The sequence below is a fragment of the Paramormyrops kingsleyae genome, chromosome 1 (assembly GCF_048594095.1).
Source record: "Paramormyrops kingsleyae isolate MSU_618 chromosome 1, PKINGS_0.4, whole genome shotgun sequence".
Classification (NCBI taxonomy): Eukaryota; Metazoa; Chordata; class Actinopteri; order Osteoglossiformes; family Mormyridae; genus Paramormyrops; species Paramormyrops kingsleyae.
The window spans coordinates 3076222-3098581 of NC_132797.1; the positions used below are offsets into that span (position 1 = coordinate 3076222).

Genomic DNA, 22360 nt, shown 5'->3' on the forward strand with positions numbered 1-22360 from the left:
GCTGCGGCGTGTGGGTCGCCTCGCAGCTGAACGTGGCCCCAGGTTAATGCGGCAGCTGTTTTCGCGCCCCCAGTCCGGTCCAGCAACAGAGGACAGGCGTGCAGAGGAGCCCAGGGAGGGAGAATCTTTTCTTTGAGGGAGAAAGCGGCCGCGACGGGGTCCAGACTGGAGATTGACACGGAATAAGGCGTTGTTCCTGCCCCCCCCCACACAGGTCGGCCCTGAAGGTTGTCTTCCTCCCCGACAGCCCACTCTGCGGCCCGGAGTTCGCGCCCATATTGGCAGAGAGTCCCGTCATTCTTTGTACTTTTAGGGTTAGGGGGCGGCTGACCAATACGATTCATGGTGATTGTGCCGCTATTACAAATCGTCGGCTGTTGTTAGCCTGGAACACGAGGGGCGTGGGGGGGGGGGAGGGATTTGGAGAGACCCAAAGAGGGAGTGAGAGACAGACAGATGGAAAGGGAGACAAGGCAGCGTGGGGGGCAGGGGGGGGGGGGGTGGTGGTTTGAGAGACTCCGCAGAGGAAAGCCTGATGCCTGATGCCGGTGTGTGTGTGTGTGTGTGGATTATATTTACACACATTGTGGGGACCAAATGTTATTTTGACGTTTTTCAGGTCCCCACAAAGATGTATGTATGCAATCAAAAAATTTAACATGCCAAAACTCTCATATTTTGTTTGGTTATTTATGGTTAAGGTTAGGGCTGGGTAGGGGTTACAGTTTTCATGTTCGGATTAGAGTTTTCCCCCATATAAATGAATGGAGAGTCCCCACAAAGATATAATTACAAACCTGTGCGAGTGTGTCTGCGTGTGTCTGTGCGCGCGCGTGTGTGTGTGTCTGTGTGTGTGTGTGTGTGTTTGTGTGTGCGCGCGTGTGTATATAATGTCCCCATAACATGATAAATATCCATTTTTTTCTCCCGGTTTCCTGGTCCCCATAAGGGAAAACTCTATTTTATAAAAATTGGAAAAAACTAAAAATGCAAAAACTCTTGTATTTTGTTAGGTTACTTATGGTTATGGTTAGGGCAGGGTAGGGGTTAAGGTTGTCATAGTTAGCGTTAGCATTTTTCTCATTGAAATGAATGAGCGGTCCCCATAAGGATATGTTTACACATGTTTAAGGATATGTGTGTGTGTGTGTGTCTGTGTGTGTGTGTGTCTGTGTGTGTGTGTCTGTCTGTGTGTGTGTGTGTGTGTGTGTCTGTGTGTGTGTGTGTCTGTCTGTGTGTCTGTGTGTGTGTGTGTGTGTCTGTGTGTGTGTGTGTCTGTCTGTGTGTCTGTGTGTGTGTGTCTGTCTGTCTGTCTGTGTGTGTGTGTGTGTGTGTGTCTGTGTGTGTGTGTGTGTGTGTGTGCTCCTCCTGTCCTATTTGCATTATGAATGACAGTGCAGGGAGCCGCCGCCTCTGACCACACGTGGAAAAAAGGACCTACAGCAGTCAGTCCTGGCAGCGGTACTGAGCAGCTTTATTCACCCGCTTTCCAAGCGCCGTGGGGCTGGTTTTTTTTCTTCTTCTTCTCTCTCTCTTCCTTTTCAAGGGAGCACACGATTTACTCGGGGTGGGGAGGGGGTGCCGAGGAGTGGGTAGGTGGGGGGGCTCTGCTTTTCAGCAGGCCGAGCGAGCCCTCATTACCCAGGACCTCTCTCATTAGGCCCAGCGGCGCATGGAGCGTATGGAAAATGCGGGTATTTGTCACCCGGGGAATCGACCCCCGCCCCCCGGCCCCCGGCCACTCCTGTATGGACTGTTCATCCGGCCCTTTGAACTGAGCGTGCCTGGCCCCCGCGCCTCGCTAATTAAACATGCCACCCCCCCCCCTTCTAAGGAGCATAGGTGGCCCAGGTATATCAGTGGGGGCAAAAAAAACACTGCTGGCCGTCTGCGCATACGGCGTTACGCAGACGCCGTTACGCAGAAGGAGTTGGTATCGGGCCGCATGCTGCCTGTGATGGCCATTTTGATGAATGATCGTAATTAATTGCTCCTTTTCATCGCCTTTGCAGAAGCTCCTGATTAAGTAATTTGCCATCAGGAAGGCGTGATGGATGCTGCTTAAAAACAGCCTTCGTTTTGGGATGCATTGATAATTTGGAGTCCGGCTGGGCGTATCTTTGAGCATCTCACAGAAATTTCTTGTGTCCCCATTTGCCGGCACCCAGATCTCCCGTGTCTTAACCCCCCCCCCCCTTCCCCCTTTGTTTTCCATCCTTCAGAGTTCAGTTTCGCGATGCGTCCACCATCCATGATCGCCACAGGCAGCGTGGGAGCAGCCATCTGCGGCCTCCAGCTGGACGACGCCGAGCGGTCACTGTGGGGTGACAACCTGCCGGAGCTGCTGGCCAGAATCACCAACACGGACGTGGTGAGTGGGGCGCCGGGGCGGGGGGGCGCCCGGGGCGGGGGGGCGCCCAGGCGGGAGGGCGGGGGCAATTATCTGCGTGCTTAGGGAAATGAAATGCGTTACGGGTTCAGAACAGTGGGGGGCGCCGTGGCGGTGGCTGACCTAGCGAGTGGTCATTAATCATCTTCTCCAAAGAAACATTCCCGCTCGGAACGCTCACGCTGATCTTAGGGGCCAGACTGCTCCCGAATACAAACAGCAGAGGATTTGCCAGCATATCACAAGCAGCGATTCATCCAGAAAAATAAATTTGGGGGAAAAGATTGCTAATAATTTATAATGAATAATATTCACACATTGACTGATATGATATGACTGACACAAGCCACATTTTCAAATATAACTTTACAATATAATTGAATTTTATTGAACATAATATGTTCAAATAGCATTTTCAGCTGACCAGTAGGGGATGCAATTGCAGGCCTGGTAAAATGACCTGTGATTGGTGGGATAGGTGACTGGGGTCATGCCAGGGTTAGGAACGGGACGGGACCCTTCTCGCGCTGGACAGATGCCAGTTAGAGAGTGACGCTCATAGTCGATGCTCTGGGAGCAGCCCAGTCTCTCAGCACCATCCCAGCGTCCCTCCCAGTCCCTCAGCACCATCCCAGGGTCCCTCCCAGTCTCTCAGCACCATCCCAGCATCCCTCCCAGTCCCTCAGCACCATCCCAGCGTCCCTCCCAGTCCCTCAGCACCATCCCAGCGTCCCTCCCAGTCCCTCAGCACCATCCCAGTGTCCCTCCCAGTCCCTCAGCACCATCCCAGCGTCCCTCCCAGTCCCTCAGCACCATCCCAGCGTCCCTCCCAGTCCCTCAGCACCATCCCAGCGTCCCTCCCAGTCCCTCAGCACCATCCCAGCGTCCCTCCCAGTCCCTCAGCACCATCCCAGCGTCCCTCCCAGCCCCTCAGCACCATCCCAGCGTCCCTCCCAGTCCCTCAGCACCATCCCAGCGTCCCTCCCAGCCCCTCAGCACCATCCCAGCGTCCCTCCCAGTCCCTCAGCACCATCCCAGCGTCCCTCCCAGTCCCTCAGCACCATCCCAGCATCCCTCCCAGCCCCTCAGCACCATCCCAGCGTCCCTCCCAGTCCCTCAGCACCATCCCAGCGTCCCTCCCAGCCCCTCAGCACCATTCCAGCATCCATCCCAGTCTCTCAGCACCATCCCAGCGTCCCTCCCAGCCCCCCAGCACCATCCCAGCGTCCCTCCCAGTCTCTCCGTTTCCACGGTCCCTCAAAAGCACATGTGCAGCCGGGCTTGGCATGCCGAGGTCAGGAGGCCCCTCTGCAGGACCCCCAAAAAGGCTTTTAAACGTTGTCCCGTGACGGGGGTCCATATGATCTCCATATGAGCTGGGATCAGCTCCCCCTGAATCAAGGCGGGACATGACGCCAGAATACAAGAGCGCTGGGGGAGGGGGCAGGAAGCCTGTGTGGCTGGCGGTGTTTGGGCCCAGTCCAAACACACTTGGGGGGCACAGCTGGGCACTGGGGGCCTGGCTTTCATCAGGGCACGGGCGCGCTAATGTGAGTGCGGCTCGCGCGGATGGAGCGACGGAGCCGCGGGCTGTCATCTCCGAGCGCCGGGGCTGAATTCCACCGCTGACCTGTGAGCGGCATGTGATCCAAGCTTTTAGAGTTTTCTGGGGTGGATGTGTGTCACCCACCCCCCCCACCCCCCATCTGAGACTCTGTTGCCCCTGCTACTTCACATTCTCTCCTCTAGAGGGAGCCATGAGTAAGGCAAGAAGCCATACAACGGTCCATACGTATGAGAATAGACAGTCAGCCTTCAGCACTACCCCCCCCCACCCCAGACTCCCACTCCTCCCTCAGCTCAGCGAATAAGAACCAGAACCTCACTCCCAGTGCTAGATATTGTACTGCATCTGATCTGAACCACTAGTTGTGTGTGAATCGGTAGGTTGTGCCCTTGAACAAGGCACTTGTCCCAAATGCTCCAGGGACTGACAGACTCCGATTTCATTTATACATCACTTTGGATGAAAGTTCCAGCTAAATACCACCGTATTCCTGGTCGCCAGTTCTCAAATAGCAAGGAAAGCATCCCCAGGTTCTGCCTTAGTTTTACCTCTATGGTTTTATCTGTTTGAGGGCATTTCATAGTGTGGTTCTCTGGCGCCCCCTGCAGGATCCCAGTGGGAATGAGGACACAGCACACTTGAATGTGTTTTTGCGTTAAACCTCATACAGTAGCTAACCAGCATCCTCACATGCTCTTCTCTTTATCTGTTCTTTCAGTGCTGTTCTTACCCCGCCCCTCCCAACTGTAATTCATGCACTGTGATATCTTAGAATTAGCACTTTGGGCAGAGGGGGGTGGGGGGGGGGGGGTCGAACAGCATGGCCAATGCTCTTGGCGGAAGGTTCTACTTTTAGCTTCCCTGGCCCCACCCCTGGGGGGGGGGGTCGCTCGCTCGGACGTGCAGCCCGCAGTTTTTACTGAATGGTTCTACTGGTTTCTTTTTCTTTTAATCTGCGGAAGAAGAAGCAGATGAGACCAGCGCCTCGTCTTCCTCTTTGCGGCTGCCTGTTACCGCCGGGAAAGATGAACGGTGGCGATCTGGCACTAAGTGAATGAATGGCCAGCTGCGCTCCTGCATTACGTATTTCGTACGCACATTTCATTTATATACAGTATATTGAACTTGCGTTTTAAGTGGTCGGTTTTGGTTCTCCAGCGTCGGTCTCCGTATCCAGACAAAGGGCTTCCTGTTGGTTCGACGTTCTGTTTCCAGCCCAGAACAAGCGGCACAGAGGCGGCAGTGTGGAGCCACGGCACAGAGCCGCTACAGCACGCTGGCCGGCTGACCCCCGCCGCTCGCGTCGCACGCTGGGGCCAGGGTGTCGGCTGAGAGCTGGCTGTGAATTTCTCTGGGAAGGGGGACTGACCACAGCAGCGCTGAAGCGGGCCACGTTCATCGTGGCCTGAGGATGCTGCACCCTCAAAGGCAAAGCTTTCTTCCACATGCCCACTCCTGTGAAACCCTGTAACAGGAGATAGAGGAGAGGGCTAGGGAGCTGCAGTACTGCAGTGGTCCACTGGGGGGCAACATGTTCCACTCGATACCCGTCTCTTGTTACTGTGCTCTGCTGAGGGAGCTGCGCGACCGTTCAAAGTGCCCCACCCTGCCCTGCGGATGAGCAGCATTTTAGTTCCCATCTCCCACGACTGTACCCATCGTCCCACAGCCTTGACTTTTATCTCTCAGTTTACTGTGCTTCTGCTGGAATAATGACAGAAACTGGAGGTGGGGGGGGGGGGCAGGGAGAGGGGGCTGAAGTTCCCCCCAGGAGGCATCTCGGTATCTGCCGGTCGAACTTTGAAGCTGTAACCTGAGATGTTGGCGGCTTAGGTGCAGTCCCTGCGTCCAGGGGGGACGGGTGGGGGGGAGGATAACTGGCTCTCATCATAAGTGCTCCCTTACCGTTCCCAGAAGACGCAGGATATAATTAACATGGCCGTGGTAGTACCTGTGTTTTCAGCGTCGTCTTGGCGACTGCCTGTGTGTGTGCATGGTGGGGGGGGGGTCGGGGCCCAATCCGGCCTGCTGAGGTAATGCCTGGCCGCGTTCCTCAGCCCAACAAGGCCCATGCCGATGGTAGAACTGCGCTCTGGTGGTCTTCTCGCGTGCTCTGGTGGTCTTCTCGCGTGTGCACACCCGCTATGAGGGGCACCCGGAGGTCGCAGGACTGCTTAACCATTTTTTAATATGCTGCACAATGCATGCAGGTCCGTTGCATATAAGGGAGACCTTTCAGCAAACGCTTCTGCAGCGTGTCCTGATGCCTTATCCAGAGGTATAGCATAAACAGCTGTCTGAGCACATCTGTCCACCTCAAAGGCTGCACCTGAAGCCTTAACGAGTCATCGGGGGCTTGCCATGTACACCCAGAGTCCCCTAGTCTCACTCATTAGCATAATTGATTTCAGGATGGGGTGGTGAATAAGAAAACACCTTTCCCAGCATAGCTGGTTCTAGGGCTTTCCTGGGTGAGGAACAGCGATGGTCTCGCTGCCATGGAAACAGCATTTTCTTTATATTTTTGTATTTTGTTACTTAATTCCTGGCCTCATACATTTCCCTAAAGACTGTAATATTTATGTGTACATTATGCCTTTTATTGCACGATAAGTGATAGAATTGTTGGCTAGGAAGGTGTTGGGCATGAGAATATGAGTCATGTGACCCATAGGGTGTAGGGCGATGCACCTGGATTCACCTGTAGAGGCACAGCTGTGTTAAGCAGAAGTCTGAAATACAGCCGCAGTGCCAAAATATACGTGGATTGGTTTAGAATGGTCCTAATGAAACAGGGCATGAATGGAAGCAGATAGTAACAGAGAGACAGACAGACACGCAGACAGACGCAGACAGACAGAAACACAGACACAGACAGACAGACACAGACAGACAGAAACACAGGCAGACACAGGCAGACACAGACAGACAGAAAGAAACACAGACAGACAGACACAGACAGACAGAAACACACACAGACACAGACAGACAGAAACACAGGCAGACACAGACAGACAGACAGAAACACAGACACAGACAGAAACACAGGCAGACACAGACAGACACGCAAACAGACACAGACAGACAGAAACACAGACAGACAGACAGAAACACAGACACAGACAGAAACACAGGCAGACACAGACAGACACGCAAACAGACACAGACAGACAGACACAGACAGACAGAAACACAGACAGACAGACAGAAACACAGACAGACAGACACAGACAGACAGAAACACAGACAGACAGACAGAAACACAGACAGACAGACACAGACAGACAGAAACACACACAGACACAGACAGACAGAAACACAGGCAGACACAGACAGACAGACAGAAACACAGACACAGACAGAAACACAGGCAGACACAGACAGACACGCAAACAGACACAGACAGACAGACACAGACAGACAGAAACACAGACAGACAGACAGAAACACAGACACAGACAGAAACACAGGCAGACACAGACAGACACGCAAACAGACACAGACAGACAGACACAGACAGACAGAAACACAGACAGACAGACAGAAACACAGACAGACACACAGACAGACAGGAACGTTATTAATCAGTGGAGGGAAATTCAGGCATTACAACAGCAAATACAAAGGTGATAAAACACAATATAAGATAAAAATAAATTAGAAAGTAATTCTTTCTGCGTGAGGAATGTATACTAATGTGCAAAATGTACTGACAATCTATCTGCTACAACTGCACATCTGCAGGAGCACACTGTCACTGTGGGGTGCCAGCAATGACCTTTGACCCCTGTGCCACATGTCACAGGACTTCCTGAAGGAATGCCAGGAGCAGATCGAGCAGGTGCTGGTCAACAGCCTGAGGGAGGGCCGACGGCAGCAGCAGGAGGGCAGCGGCCCTCGGGGCAAGGCTCCCGAGGGGCAGGACCAGTCCAGCACCCCCACGGACGTCCGGGACGTCAACCTGCAGTGAGCCGGCAGAGCGGGGGGGAGGGGGGGCGGCAACAGAGCAGCCCACTGGCCAATCGAACCCCCCCTCCAAAACAAAAAAGATGACAAAAAAACACACACAGAACCCCAACAAAAAGTGCTTGCTAACGTTCCTCTTCTGTTTGACGCAACCCGCTCCCAATATATCCCAAAATACAACCTATTTTAGATAAAAAATTATTTTTGAAAACGATGAAACAAAAAAACAAGCTCTATGGTGCCTGAGAGTTACAGAAGGGAAGCCTGCGTTTGTCTGCTCGCTGTTTTTGATTGTATATGCATCATAAAATTATATTTAATAATTAATAAAATATAAACAGTTTACGAGCTTTTAAATATTGTGGGTAAACGGTCCGGGGCCGGCATACAGGGGGTGTGTTTCTTAACGTTTTATTTTATTACCATTTTGGTGCATACAGATACTGGGCGGGGGGGCACTGGGGGTGCTTGGGCCCCCCGAAAAGGTCAGGAGGGCTCTGACTTGCAGCATAGCCATGTTTAAGAGGAATTTAGCAATGCAGAATCTCATTACAGTAGTCAATGTTAAATGTATTATTATTATTATTATTATTATTTTGTCAGTTGTTTCATTTTTTGGGCAACTGCGTTTGTCACTCTAGAAGTGACAGAGTGACTTTTTGGACCTGGTTTCTATTGCCAGGCAACCAGGTGTGATGCGGTTGGGTTGGCAACCATTTGGGGTCTGGGATGGATGGGGGGGGGTGGGGGGGAGTCGATTAGGATGGGCCAGAAGCTACAATCTTTAGGTATTCTTGTTCCACTTGCCAAGTTGCCAATGCAAACCCCGACAGCGCTGTTTGATAGAAATGCCTTAGCCGCGTTCATTCTGTGTCGTTATCCGAGTCATTTGGCCCACGGGGCAGGCCTCGCCTGGCCTTCATTAGGGGGCAGTGCAGACCCTGCCTCGCCTGGCCTTCGTGAGGGGGCAGTGCAGACGCTGCCTCGCCTGGCCTTCGTGAGTTGGCAGTGCAGACGCTGCCTCGCCTGGCCTTCGTGAGTGGGCAGTGCAGATGCTGCCTCGCCTGGCCTTCATGAGGGGGCAGTGCAGACGCTGCCTCGCCTGGCCTTCGTGAGGGGGCAGTGCAGACACTGCCTCGCCTGGCCTTCGTGAAGGGGCAGTGCAGACGCTGCCTCGCCTGGCCTTCGTTAGGGGCAGTGCAGACGCTGCCTCGCCTGGCCTTCGTGAGGGGGCAGTGCAGACGCTGCCTCGCCTGGCCTTCGTGAGTGGGCAGTGCAGACGCTGCCTCGCCTGGCCTTCGTGAGTGGGCAGTGCAGACGCTGCCTCGCCTGGCCTTCATGAGGGGGCAGTGCAGATGCTGCCTCGCCTGGCCTTCGTGAAGGGGGCAGTGCAGACGCTGCCTCGCCTGGCCTTCGTGAGGGGGCAGTGCAGACGCTGCCTCGCCTGGCCTTCATGAGGGGGCAGTGCAGACACTGCCTCGCCTGGCCTTCGTGAGGGGGCAGAGAGCCTCTGAGGAGCGGGGGCAGTGCAGACGCTGCTGCGTTTGGGAGTAGACCTGTGGAGGCTGTAAGCTTAGGGTTAGGCTGAAAGACAAGGCCAGAGGAGGAACAGCACGTACTGTGAGTGCTTCCTCACAGTCATAGTCTGTATCTGTCTCATAGTGTCTCTTTTACAGTCCCATGAGACATGGGTCTATACATCAGCATCGACACGTTACTCGTATCCAAAGCAAAGCACTTTGAAGATGCTTCCCAAGGGACACGCAAAATGGTCGTAATGAGGGGAAGTGGGACCTTCTTCTGCGGATCTTTGTAGGCTTTCTGCTTTATAGGGCTGGTTTCCCACTCAGTTCTGAATGCAAAGGTGTGTAGATGTTCCAGGTCACTCCTGACACCAATGACAAGAGGACATTCCATCCAAGAAAAAGCAAAACATTCCAAAAAGCAGCTCGCGGCAAGACGGTCTGACCATTTCGTATACAATCTAAAAAAAGCAAGCAAAACCAGCGCAAATGAACCGAAACAAAAGTGTGAAAAGGCTACAGACAAGGTTCACCATTTGAATTTGGGTTCTTCTCTGAGCAAACGAAACATTTGTTTTACTTGAATATTGTCTGCTTCATTCGTAAGATCACAATGCGAACAGAACATTTAAGGTTAAAGCAACCTTTTTGCTAAATGTTAGTTTTTTTTTTTGCACAGTTGATGTTCTGTTTATGTAAGCTGTTATTTGTTGGAAGCTGCCTGATTCAGGTGCCCTTGGCTGCTGTGGTAAACCCCATCCAGCAGGCTGTGTCCAAACCGCATACATTAAATTAAAAGGCCTCGCCCCTGGCCCGCCCCCCCCCCACGCTGCTTCTCAAGGTTTTCTTGGCCTGGGATTTGATCTGCACAGCCCCCACCCCCCCCCCCCCCAGCCCACAGAGGGTACACCAGCAGCAGAGGCTGCCTTTCAGTCCAGCAGAATTCTTGGCTCGAAATAGTCTTTTAATGTTCGGGGTGGGGGGGTCAGGAAGGGGGCGGGGCTACGGTTTGAAGCATTACACCTTTTGCTAATTCGATAGAACCTTGTGATTATTGTTAGGGCTCCCCCCCCCCAGCCCCAAACACCAGTGAGAGCAGAGCACCCCCCACCCAAGCCTATCTGATCCTTACCGTGTGTAAGCTTCCTTCTGGCCCAGCTGCATTCTGCTCGATTGCGATGCCCCTTTGCCATGATCACAAAGAAAGTGCACGCCTTGTTTTTTTTGTTATTATTCTGTGTTGTTTCTGTTGTTTAATGGGGAGGGGTAGGGATTTGTACCGGAAGGGGGAGGGGTGACTCATATGCCTGAAGGGGGGGGTAGGTCAGGGCCGGGCAGTCACACCTTACAGGGGGGAAGGGGGTACAAAATAACATTGCTGGACTTGCGTAGGTAATGCTGTCTGTTCAGTGGACGGCTCACATCTAAGACAGCCTGTTACTTTCTAACCCAGACAGTGATCATATCTGAGTAGTTCTAGGGGCGAACAGCAGGTGGCAGTGTGAGGTGCGACTGGCCCGACCCTGGGATAGATACTGTATTCCAAAGTGAGGAGGGCAGGAAGCTGAGGGGTGATGTCATCCGGTCCTTGTATGTGTTTTTATATTGTTTTTTTTGCGCTGCTAAAAGCTATGATTTTGTTTTCATTCTTATACACAAATAACATTACTTAGTTGTGATGTGTCACTTGAGTGTGCTGCTATTTTATAAACGTTTGTACTATAATATATTTACGGCTTACGTGAAAAAAAAATCAAAATACTGAAGTAGATGGTAAAAAGAAGACATGGGAATCTGACAGGAAAGCTCTGTACAGTTTTTTGTTCTTTGTTTTTCGGATAGCATGTTACTGTGGCCCTTCCCTTCCTCATCACATCCTGCAAATACGGTATTTCTGTACCTCAGGTTTACTGGACAAATGAACGGATTTCCTTTTCATTCATTACCTCACAACTCTACAGTTTTTTTTGTTTTTCAGGGAGCCTGGGAAGTTCATGTGGAAATAAAAAATCGCGGTCGCTCTGAGATCGGGGCGAATTTGATCGCAGCTGGAGAGACTTTAGGCTCCCGCTTGGACTTTACCGTAGTGGAAGCCCCCACAGACCACCTCCATCTCTTTGCCCCCCAGCCCCCAGCTTGAAATCTAGCATTGCAAACTTAACGGTGCTAAAAGTGGTGTGCGAGAGTGCCGGTGCGGTGATGTCGGAGAAAAAGAGAGGGGACTTGATTTAGACTTTTCATTTATTTCTCTTAAGAGTTGAATGGAACGACAACTGCAAACTCATTGATGTCGACTGATGGAAGACATTGGCGGTCTGAGCAGCGATGGATTACGTCTCTAGCTGACTGACTGGTGTTTGTCACAGGCCTTGACTTCAGCAGACTCTCTTTCACAGTCACAAGCCCAGGAATTAAATCTTTAATCTGGAGTGTGCTTCTCCTGCCTTGGCAAGTCCCAGTAACAGCGCTCATTCCATTCCATTCCCAATCCTTTCCACTATGAACCACATCATGTACCTCAGTAATATCTGTTGCACAACCTCTGCTCAGTAAAAGTCTGCCTTTGATGAGGTCGACACCATACCTGTTCAAAGTTATGCTCGCAGTGCATGTTGGGTAGAGGTCGGGATCAGCTGATGAGTACTGCAAGTTGGAGGTGTGGATGTAGTGGATGTTGAATGGAGAGGAGGTCTCTCACTGGCCTCTGGAGTCGAAAACTGGCTGTAGGGAATCGAGGACCCAAAAATCAGATCTCCTCTCCATCCCACCCCACCCCCACTCCACCAGTAGACTCAAAAAGCATCTCGAAGACCTGGCCATCTCTGTGAGGCCTAGCCATCTCTGTGAGGCCTGGCCATCTCTGTGAGGTCTGGCCATCTCTGTGAGGCCTGGCCATCTCGGCGATAGCCATAAAGCAGACCATTTGATATCCTGTTCCTATGAGGGCTCTTCAGTAAGTGACCTTTGTAGGTCTTTGAAAGTGGTCCTGCTGCCTACATGGTGGGGGGGGACACTGGCACTTCTGCTGGCATTCCGATCTCCTGTGCCCCCCGCCCCCCTTGGTGCCCAGCATTATCTAGTCAGACACACGTCCCCCCAAGACAAGTTTGAGAACCCGATGGTGTAGTAAGTTAGTCAGCGAGTCAGTTTTGGAGTTAATTTTGAATTCAGTATTGTCAGTTCTGTGTGATCATCAGTTCTGTATTGATCTGTTTGGAAAGGATTGCTTTCCAGTGATGTGAAGGATGTAGGAATGCTGTACCGTCAATAAACTCACTCAAAGGATGAATTTCTGATCTGTACTGTGGTGTTTATTTTTCTATGGTTTGTAAACTGAGGCCCTGCAGTGTCCCCCCCCCCCCCCCCCAAAGTCCAAAAACATGCTGAGGTTAATCAAATTACCAAATTGCTCATAGGTGTGGTGTGTGATTGACCGGGGTGTGAGCGTGCCCTGTGATGGCTTCGTAGTTCCCTTCCTTGCACCCACCATAGCCTCTGGACCCCTCGGTGACCCTGAATAGGATGAGCAGTTACAGAAGATGGTTGGGTTTGTGAACTAAACTTTCAGTGATTCAAAGAGTTTTTTTCAGAGTTATTTAGATGTCCCACCAGTAGGTGGCGTGCTGTGTGGCTCAGCAAGATAACACCATGCTTGTGGTCTGAAGGTTGTTGGTTCAAAATCCCAGACACTGCAGGGTGATTCACCATTAGGTCTTAGACCAAGGCCATTAACCCCCAATTGTTCTGGAGACTATCATCCTGTCTTCTCAAAATAAATGTCACTTTGGATAAAAAATATCTATTACATAAAGCAAATGTAATGCGGGCTTTGGATGAGTCAGCAGGAGATGCTCATTTACAGAGTGTAGGATCATTCAGGGGAAAATCACATGATTGCAGCTTCGACACACACAAGCAGAAGAGTGAGAGGGTTTGTGCTAATGGTGAGTGCTTCAGTGACTCTGGGCCACATTAATGGTGAGTGCTTCAGTGACTCTGGGCCACATTAATGGTGAGTGCTTCGGTGACTGGGCCACATTAATGGTGAGTGCTTCGGTGACTGGGCCACGTTAATGGTGAGTGCTTCGGTGACTGGGCCACGTTAATGGTGAGTGCTTCGGTGACTGGGCCACGTTAATGGTGAGTGCTTCGGTGACTCTGGGCCACGTTAATGGTGAGTGCTTCGGTGACTCTGGGCCACGTTAATGGTGAGTGCTTCGGTGACTCTGGGCCACGTTAATGGTGAGTGCTTCGGTGACTCTGGGCCACGTTAATGGTGAGTGCTTCGGTGACTCTGGGCCACATTATTATCCTTTTATGTATTTTTTAGCATTAAATGTCGCACTTTTCCTTTTCAGTATATACCACTGTGTAGCATTAAATGTCGCACTTTTCCTTTTCAGTATATACCACTGTGTAGCATTAAATGTCGCACTTTTCCTTTTCAGTATATACCACTGTGTAGCATTAAATGTCGCACTTTTCCTTTTCAGTATATACCACTGTGTAGCATTAAATGTCGCACTTTTCCTTTTCAGTATATACCACTGTGTAGCATTAAATGTTGCACTTATACCCTTGTTCTTGTTAAATCCTAGCTGTTAACCTATGCTGGCAATGGTGCTTTGCAAAGGGCGTAGATCTGGGTATGGACAGCAGGGATGTGTGCACAGCAAATGCTGGTGAAGCACTGTGTGTGCTTGGGGGCTGGTTTGGTCTCTGCCAGTGCTGAAGCCAAGCCTACACCCGCATGTATAACAATATTAATAAATACATTTCATTGATAAGAGAAGCTGCGATGGGTTGGCACTCCATCCTGGGTTGTTACCCTGTGCCCATAGGCTCCAGACCCCCCCGTGACCCTGAACAGGACAAGTGGTTTCAGAAAACAGATGGATGAATGGATGGATGGATGGATGGATGTTGTGAATATTGCAATGTACTGTGTGAGAACTGGTTTTCTTATAAACTAGCAAGCAAATGGTGGCACACCAAGATCCTGGAGATGTGATAGGGTTTGTAATAAAACCTCACGCCTAGCATAATGCCTGTTCATTAAACACAGATTTATTCTATATAATGAGAAAATACAAGGTAAATATTGATTAAGTGGGACAAAGGGTAAACAAGGGCTGAGTGTGAATTTGCCATCATAGGTCTATGTCCTTAGCTCTCTGCGGTCTGTCAACTTCAGTTCTTGAGCTTTCAGTGACACTTTTAATAACACACTTTAATTTAAAGTGAAAAGGCACAATTTCAAAAAGTATCCTTTTACCAATATTCGCGGAATCACCCTATAAGTGCTCATTGTCTTACGTATATCCATGTGCGAGTCAGACATCATGCATTACTGAGTTACATCCAAAGTTTATTCCCAGAACTCCACAATGCTGCTTTAGCTCTGCCCTTGGCGTGCAAAAATAGGATTTCTGTAAAGAGCTATCGGGTTCTTGGAAGGTCAAGTGGTGTGTTATATATTATATAGGTTTCGGGGGGGGAGGAGCCGTAATTGAATAGCGGAGGGGAAAGACTTCGTGCTGTGGCTCTAATTTGCGCGGAAAGAGGCAGCTTTAAGTAGAAACTTCAGAAGAGCTGCTCCGTATGTGTGACCATCCTAACCTATCTGATAGGCTCCCGTGTTTCCAGACTCCTGCAGAGTGACTTACCGCCACTAGGGGGAGCCCCACTGAAGCTTTCTCCGGTTAATGGGTATTCCATTAGCGGCTAAGCACAGTTCCATGAGTCAGCAGAATTTTAAGTTGGCGGTAAAAGCCTTTCATTAGGTGTGCCGTTTAATTTACAAAGTCTCTATATTAAGGAGAGCTTACTGACACATGCCTTAAGGTGCCAGCCCACTAACACTAGATGGCACCACGAAACCATAAAAATTAATGACGACGCATAGATTCCAAACCAAAAATAACACATTCTCTAAAATAACATCTTTAATAAAATAACAGGAACTCGATACACGTACAAGTGCGAAATGCTTAAAAAACAAGCCCATCTGGTCTTTCAACTATTTATAAAGTACATAGGATGGCCTATAGGCCCGGCAGCATTGACTGCAGTACAGTCTGGATGGGCTGCGAGTCTGTTTGGTCAGAAGATTACAGGAGTACCTTCCCACATTAAGAACAAAAAAGATCAATATAAAATATGGCGACAGCTTCTGTTCAAACTTTTTTACCTTTTAAATATGTTTCCGCTTATTTCGACACCCGGTTGATGTGAACTAGCCTAACAACATCAGAAATATCGCAGTAATAATAAATTTAATAAATAAGAGTGCTTAGGTGAGTACGCCCAGAAAGACCGACAGATATGAATTAAAACAGCTCATTGAAGAAACGTCGATCTTCGTCACTACCTGGGTAGCATTACTTAACGTATACTGTAAGATATTAGTGTTTGTAAGTGTCGTCACTAAATTGTCTATATTGTACGTTTGATTGTGTGCCCTGCGATGGACTGGCATCCCGACCAGGGTGTAGATCAGCCTCGTCTGCCCTGATGCCGGCGTAGTCTCCAGGACCGTGACCCTGACCGCGGTAAAGGATTGGAAAACGTTTGGGATAGAACATCAGCATTGTGCTGTAAACTGCTGCCTCCGTATAGCAGGCATCTCGATAATTTGCTCCAAGCAAAGAATTAAATAAATGCAGCAACCAGCCTTAAAAAAAAAACAAAATTTTATTGTAGTTTTAGGAATACAGTAGACTCCTGTGCACAGCACATACGTAGAAAAATAAAAGGAAACCCATTTTATATATATATTAGTATTCTTACTCTCGTTGTCATTTTTTTCAGAAATAAATGATTGGAGAAGTCTGTTGCTTCCTGCTAATTTACAATCGTAGTAACAAATCGGAACTAAGGCAGAAGGTGAGGTATATGTTAACAAAGAGAGGGGGGTCGGAGGAAGCACATTCCCCTCAGTGCAGGAATACGAAACTGATAGCGGACGCACAGAAACAGCACAGACCGACACTCCGCACCCCCGCCGGGAGCCTGGGGGGCAGACCCCCCACCCACACTGGCTGCCCTTTCGCCAGAACGTCCTTTCGTATATTTTCATTAGCATCTTAAGCTCATCCCCCCCCCCCAGTTTGTCACGCTGACGGTGGTGCACAGTACCCCCCAGGGACTCCAAATCGAACGGCAGCACTTGCACACCAATGAACGCGACATCGTCAGGTTCATACAATGCTTCTGTTTGCCATGAGGAAAGTGTCCCGCTGTCCACAAGGACAGGCAAAAAAAAACACGATATGAATGTCTACATATGCTACAAATAAATTATAAATATATAAACAAACAAACACACTTTCGTCACTACCGCCCGGACACTCACGCTCCATAAGAATGATTTTTTTCGGTGTTCGGTTAGTTTAAAGCGGACGCTCCCATGCTGAGGCACAGGGGAGACCCAGCATCACACCTTGACGGGCTGTCGTCACTGACTTCTGGCCGTCAGGTTCCCTGCCCTAAACTGTAAACAGTCCGTACAAAAAGCTTCCTTAATTTTGGCGCAGCTCACTTTGAAAACCTCCTTGCAAAAATGAGGAAATAGGCCTTCCTTACCACGTCCCATCTGCCTTTTCATGAACAAAAATAGTCCCATTCCTGGACAAAGGACCATTGGCTCAGAAAGGGTTGAAGACCAGCCCTTGTATTCAAGTAGACGGCAGACATTTTGTGGAAAACAAACAAGCATGGCAGAGCCCTTGATGAACTGCACAGTGACACCTCGCCATTCCACACACTGTCACTCAAATTAACATCAGTTCACCTTCACACTCACCAACAAATACAGTAACTATTGCTCTTTTGGGATAATAAAATGCCCAACAGCATATTCCCAAATAAATTAATAAAATAAAATAAAAACTGAATAAAACACACAAGACCGATCTTCATGATCTACAAATTACCAGCCGTTGTTGATATTTTGCAACCAGAAATATGATTTGCTTCAGCAAGTCAAAGAAAAACATCAATCTTATGCTCTAGCTTTCATCATTCCAACATTTTTACAGTGTTTTTTTATTTGCTAAGCAGACACTTATCTCAAGCACCTTACGATGATTGCATCTATAGATTTTACATGTTTTGTAACCAATTTCATTCAGCATTTCCTGGAGTCAAGTAGTTACATATAACAGCGGTTCCCCAGGCCAAGAGCATCGATTGCAAGTCCTGTGTACAAGAGCCTAGTAACTCAATATCTTTTAGCAAAGTAACTGAAACGTACTTCGGCATTTGGGCTCCAATGTAATCTCGGAAAAGTTGTAAAAGCACATTTCTTTTCCCAACAAATGTTAGTTTTCTTTGGGATAACAAGCTACAAGCGACTTGCCAGACCCAACGTTAACAACTGGCTGAGTCTCCATTACTGAATGCATCTATTTACAGAGGTGGGGGGGGGGACTCAAGTAATGATCCTCATTTCTATACTGAAAATTACCTAAAGCCTCGATCTCCATTCACATCTCAACCCCGTTCCTGATCACGGGTTCGCGCCTGTCACGGGCGCATAAAGGAGCCAAGGGAGAGGCTTAGGCAAAGCGAAGGCACCGGATCCTCACGCGGCAACGGGGCTGCGCTCCACACCTCTCGGTTACCAGCAGCGGAGGCGGCGGCAGAGCTCTTAAAGGGGCCGGACGGAATATAAACTTTTGTGAGCGTGATGTCATGCAACCTTTCAGGAGGTGGCCGGTTGAGGTAATAAAACGTATCGATTTCGCCTTTAAAAGCTAAGGAGATTAGCCATACCAATGACAGGATGAAGCTTCTACCATTTACGGCAAGCACCCATATAAAGGGGGGGGGGGGGCAGGTAAAGCCGGCCCCCCTTTATATAATAACAATAACAATAATAAAAATAATAAGCAGCAAAGTATGGCATATATATAGGTTCTAATACAAAGTTAACTACCCAAATATACATATATAAAGACAGAATAAATACCATTAGTTATAGTAGCATTTTGCAGTCAGTGTGTATTTGTATGAATGTGTGCATATATATGTACAGTACCAGTCAAAAGTCTGGACACACCTGCTTTTAATGCATTTGTCTCTGTTTTAGCTGTTATCCACCTTATAGTAAAAGGCCTTGAGGCGATGAAGTCATACATGTCAAAAGGATCCAGATGTAGCCACCTGGGATGCTTCTCCAACAGCCCTGAAGGAGTGTCCATAAGTTCTGGGCACAGGTTGGCTCCCTTGCCCTTACTCTGTGACCCCACTGATCCCAAATCAGCCCAGTAGGGTTTAGGTGGGGGGAGTGTGGGGGCCTGGTCATCTGTCACAGCACTCCATCTCTTTGCTTATTCACAGGTTAATACAGTACTTATATAAGCTCAAGGTGTGCTGAGGGTTGTCATCTTGTTGAAAAACAAATGATTTTTGGTAGGTGTGTTCAGACTTTTGATTGGCACTGCATGTATACATATATATATATATATATGAACACAGGCTGGGAAAACATGCACGTGTGCAAATTAGTGAGCTTCTGTGAGCGTAGGTCATATCCGTGGGAGGAAGTGTGTGACCGTCATGGCCGGCGTGGCCCTGTTGCCCCTCTTGACGCGGCCGTGCTTGCTGAGCGCCATGTAGAAGCCCCGGTAGGCCGCAGACTCGTAGGCGTTGTAGTTGTTTGGCAGCAGAGTCTCCTTGAATTTGCACTCGTCACAAAAGGCTGCCTGATGGTTGAGGAGACACAGTCAGTGACGTGGTGAAGTACAGGCACACGCACACGCACACGCACACGCACGCAGCAGTCTGCGTATACATGACACCAGTTCATTCCCGTCACTAATGTTTCACAAGGCTATACTTATACCCAGCTGCGTAGCTAAAGATTTTGGGCGGCCTGACAAAACGTCACCGTGGGCTCCCTCCCCCGCACCCCCACTTACATTATAATTTTATCATTTTACATTTTCCAGGGCCCCTGAATCTGCTGGGTATCCATGCCCACCACTCTGGCCCTGCTCATGATTAACCTTTCATAAGCCAAAAAGTATCGCTCCTTCTCACATCTCCTTATGATCCACAGCCCCCCATTCAGCAGGTCTATCATGAGTTATGCCCCCCAGTATTATAAGCAGTCCTGTGTCACCGTTTCACCTCCTGACCAAAGGGCCACTGATCTCGAGGTCAAAGCCATAACTGCAGCCGATTCCGCGGCCGTCCTTCTGGCTCAGGCTGGGCACTCCCCGGAACGCAGCCCCTCCCCCTTCAGACTGCGGAGGTTGTTAAATTCACCCACCGTATAATTCCACACCCATTAGAGCGATCAACTATCTAAAAATCTCATCAAATTATATATTTAATCGATGATTTAAGCATAAAAGAAGGTGGATGATTACAGAGCGATTCTTATTACCATTATATAACACTTTCAGTGCATCTTATTTTAATTGAAACATCTGCCCGGTTAAGCACCGGAAAGCTTTCAACACTGAAACGTCTGCGTCCACAAATACGCCTGACATAGATTAATTTTCCTTGATAATTTCGGCAGTGAGCAGAAAGGAGCCGCACCACCAAACGCACATCGCCTGCATGCGCTTCTTAATGACCCGGTTGTTTAATCCCGCATAAATCCAGCGTTATGTCGGTTTGACAGCTAGGTCCGTACTCGCACGCCCAAGATGCACTATTTCGGGGAGAAACGGCGAGATCCCGCAGCATCGCAGCCTTAAGGCGCGATGCACAAGCGGCCAAAAACCGCTGCCAGTAAAATCAGCTTAAAATACCTCTCTAATGCGAAAGGTCAGCGATGAAAACGAAAAACAGTGGAAATCCCCCGGGATCCAGGACTATTAATATTACAAGGGTTTCAATCGCCATTATGTCGCTCGCATTTTCCCTAATGCCTCCCAATATTACCTACAAAGAATTCAATGATTGCAAATGATGCCCGTTTTCAGTGAAACTGACCAGTACTAATATTTAATAGCGAAATCAGCACTTCCACCATGTTAACACAAAGAACAGGCTTAAAGTGAATGGGAATGCGTCTCTATACATACACACGGCCATTTGAATTAATTGCAATGGAACAAATTAAAGTCATGGGTATCTTGGAAGATGACAAAGGTCATTTCTAAAATAACGATCAGGTGCAATGAAACGGATTCGTTTCGTACAATAGAACACCGTCATACAGACACACATAGAGTTAAACGCATTATACACAGTATACAGAATCCCCGATTTTAGAATGAATTAATCTGGCTCTTAGACAGTCTCAGAAATAGCACAAAAGAGATTAAACTGTGCATACCTACCGTTCCGTACAACCTTCCTCTGCTGTTCATTGCGACAAATAGGCCACTGCTGACTCCGTGCAAGCTAACGACTCCCCGCTCTACTGTGGAGATTTCTATTAGGGCTGATCAAACAAAACATCATATGTTACACATCGCCAACGACACCAATCACACCGGCACTATTCAAGTATTACGAGGGAATTAAACGACGTGCACTGCGGAGCGGTGGCTGTAACCTTGCAGGATGCCCTTCTGCTGTCACCGTCTTTGTTTTTGCGCACATTTTCAGACTTTGCATCTATTTGTTTTATATTTAAGAATATCTCCCGCAAGTGCAGCTTCAGCCGCTCATAACTACCCCTTACTGGGCCGCAGAAGGAGCCGGTGTAAAAATAAGTTGGCATCTATATTCGTCCAAGCATTCATGTAATGTTTGAGGCTGGGAAGACATTTATCACTGATGGATACCTGGTTTTTAATAGATTTGTCTTTGCTTTAAGAGCCACGCAAATGCTGCCTACCCTGCCGATTGAATATCATGCAAAATAACACGGATACAGATGCCACTCAGGTACTAATTACTTGCGGGCACTTATGTGTAGTCTATTGCATTACATTTCTGGATGCAACTCACTGTACTGGTTCTCATTATGTACACCGTTTATCCTGCCGTCTGGAAGGATCTGAAGGTGAAACCCGATGCCCACATTGCAGTACAGCCTCCGCACTCTCTTGATGCCCAGCAAATAGTCACTCTCCCAGTTCAGGTCCGATTTCTCCCCCGAGATTCCCAGAATGGAGTGGGAGAACAGGGTCTCCCATCTTTCCTCCAATATACTTGCATTAGTCCTGCTTGGAATAGGATATGATGACACAACCCCCACTAGGAACCCTAGAACAATCGCAGTCAACGTCCAGTGCGTGCCGGCCTCGTAGGACATACTGATGAGGAGCCTTTGCGCAATGGCCATCCGGTTTACCTTCGGGACACGTGGTCAAAATTAATGGCCCTAAAAATACCACTCTTCTTGTTTTTCGTCCTTCGGCATGCTGGCAGAAGCTTATTTTTGGAAGGCAGATCAGGATTTCGGGCATGAAACGAAAGCCCGGGAGGAGATGAGAAGGAAGCGAGAGCGCGGCAGAGCTTGAGGTGGTGGCGGTGGTGGTAATGATGATCATGTTTTGCCGCTCGGCGCTTCTCTCGATGGGCAACGCTGGCCGTGGAGAATACCTCTCACCAAAAACCTATCTCACCTTGCCTGGCATCCGCATATTCGTGACATCACTCTGACTTCATCGTAGCTCCGTCAAAACTGAACAGGCGAAGGAAGGAAAGTTACAAGCCGGCAGAGCGGAGCCGAATCGCGGAACTGCAGCGTCAGCTCAGCTGGGAGCTGGGACTTCGGCTGAATGCTCTCCGTCCACATGCGAGAAGGGGAGAGATACGCCTCACTGGGTGCCTTTGAGCGATCCCAGAACGTGATGGGCACTTTGGCAGAGTCCAAATCGGGCCGGTGGTCATATGTCTGAGAGGAGGCTTCCTTATTTAGAATAACGGTTTAAAAACAGTGCAGCAGTCACAGCAGAGCAATGGCAATCTTGTGGGACACTTCAACTGCTGCCTTTTTGAGAC

General features: G+C 49.2%; 2 protein-coding genes across 4 annotated transcripts in view; one reads left to right on the forward strand and one right to left on the reverse strand.

The window, feature by feature from the left end:
* LOC111851230 (G1/S-specific cyclin-D2-like) overlaps nt 1-12734 on the forward strand; it is a 132495-nt gene extending 119761 nt beyond the window's left edge. For all 3 annotated transcript variants that reach the window (XM_023825941.2, XM_072715414.1, XM_023825940.2), the window contains exons 4-6: nt 2223-2371; nt 7762-7922; nt 11701-12734. In XM_023825941.2, the coding sequence (XP_023681709.1) occupies nt 2223-2371; nt 7762-7922; nt 11701-11743 (353 nt within the window). In that variant the 3' untranslated portion in view covers nt 11744-12734. The remainder of the gene's footprint in view (nt 1-2222; nt 2372-7761; nt 7923-11700) is intronic.
* A 3385-nt stretch (nt 12735-16119) lies between these two features.
* LOC111851225 (fibroblast growth factor 6-like) lies at nt 16120-22358 on the reverse strand. The gene is made up of 3 exons (XM_023825933.2): nt 21362-22358; nt 20746-20849; nt 16120-19152 (listed from the first exon to the last, which is right to left on the reverse strand). The coding sequence occupies exons 1-3, from the start codon at nt 21696-21698 to the stop codon at nt 18976-18978; spliced, it is 618 nt and encodes a 205-aa protein (XP_023681701.1). The 5' UTR covers nt 21699-22358; the 3' UTR covers nt 16120-18975.
* Nucleotides 22359-22360: the final 2 nt, after the last annotated feature.

Bases quoted from the DNA above. Each gene is read 5' to 3' on its own strand.
- LOC111851225 (XM_023825933.2), bottom strand. From the start codon at position 21,698: ATGGCCATTGCGCAAAGGCTCCTCATCAGTATGTCCTACGAGGCCGGC. The intron at 20,850-21,361 runs GTGAGTTGCATC...TTGTTTGATCAG, and splicing joins ACATAATGAGAACCAGTACA to CCCTAATAGAAATCTCCACA. The intron at 19,153-20,745 runs GTAGGTATGCAC...CTCAACCATCAG, and splicing joins GAGGAAGGTTGTACGGAACG to GCAGCCTTTTGTGACGAGTG.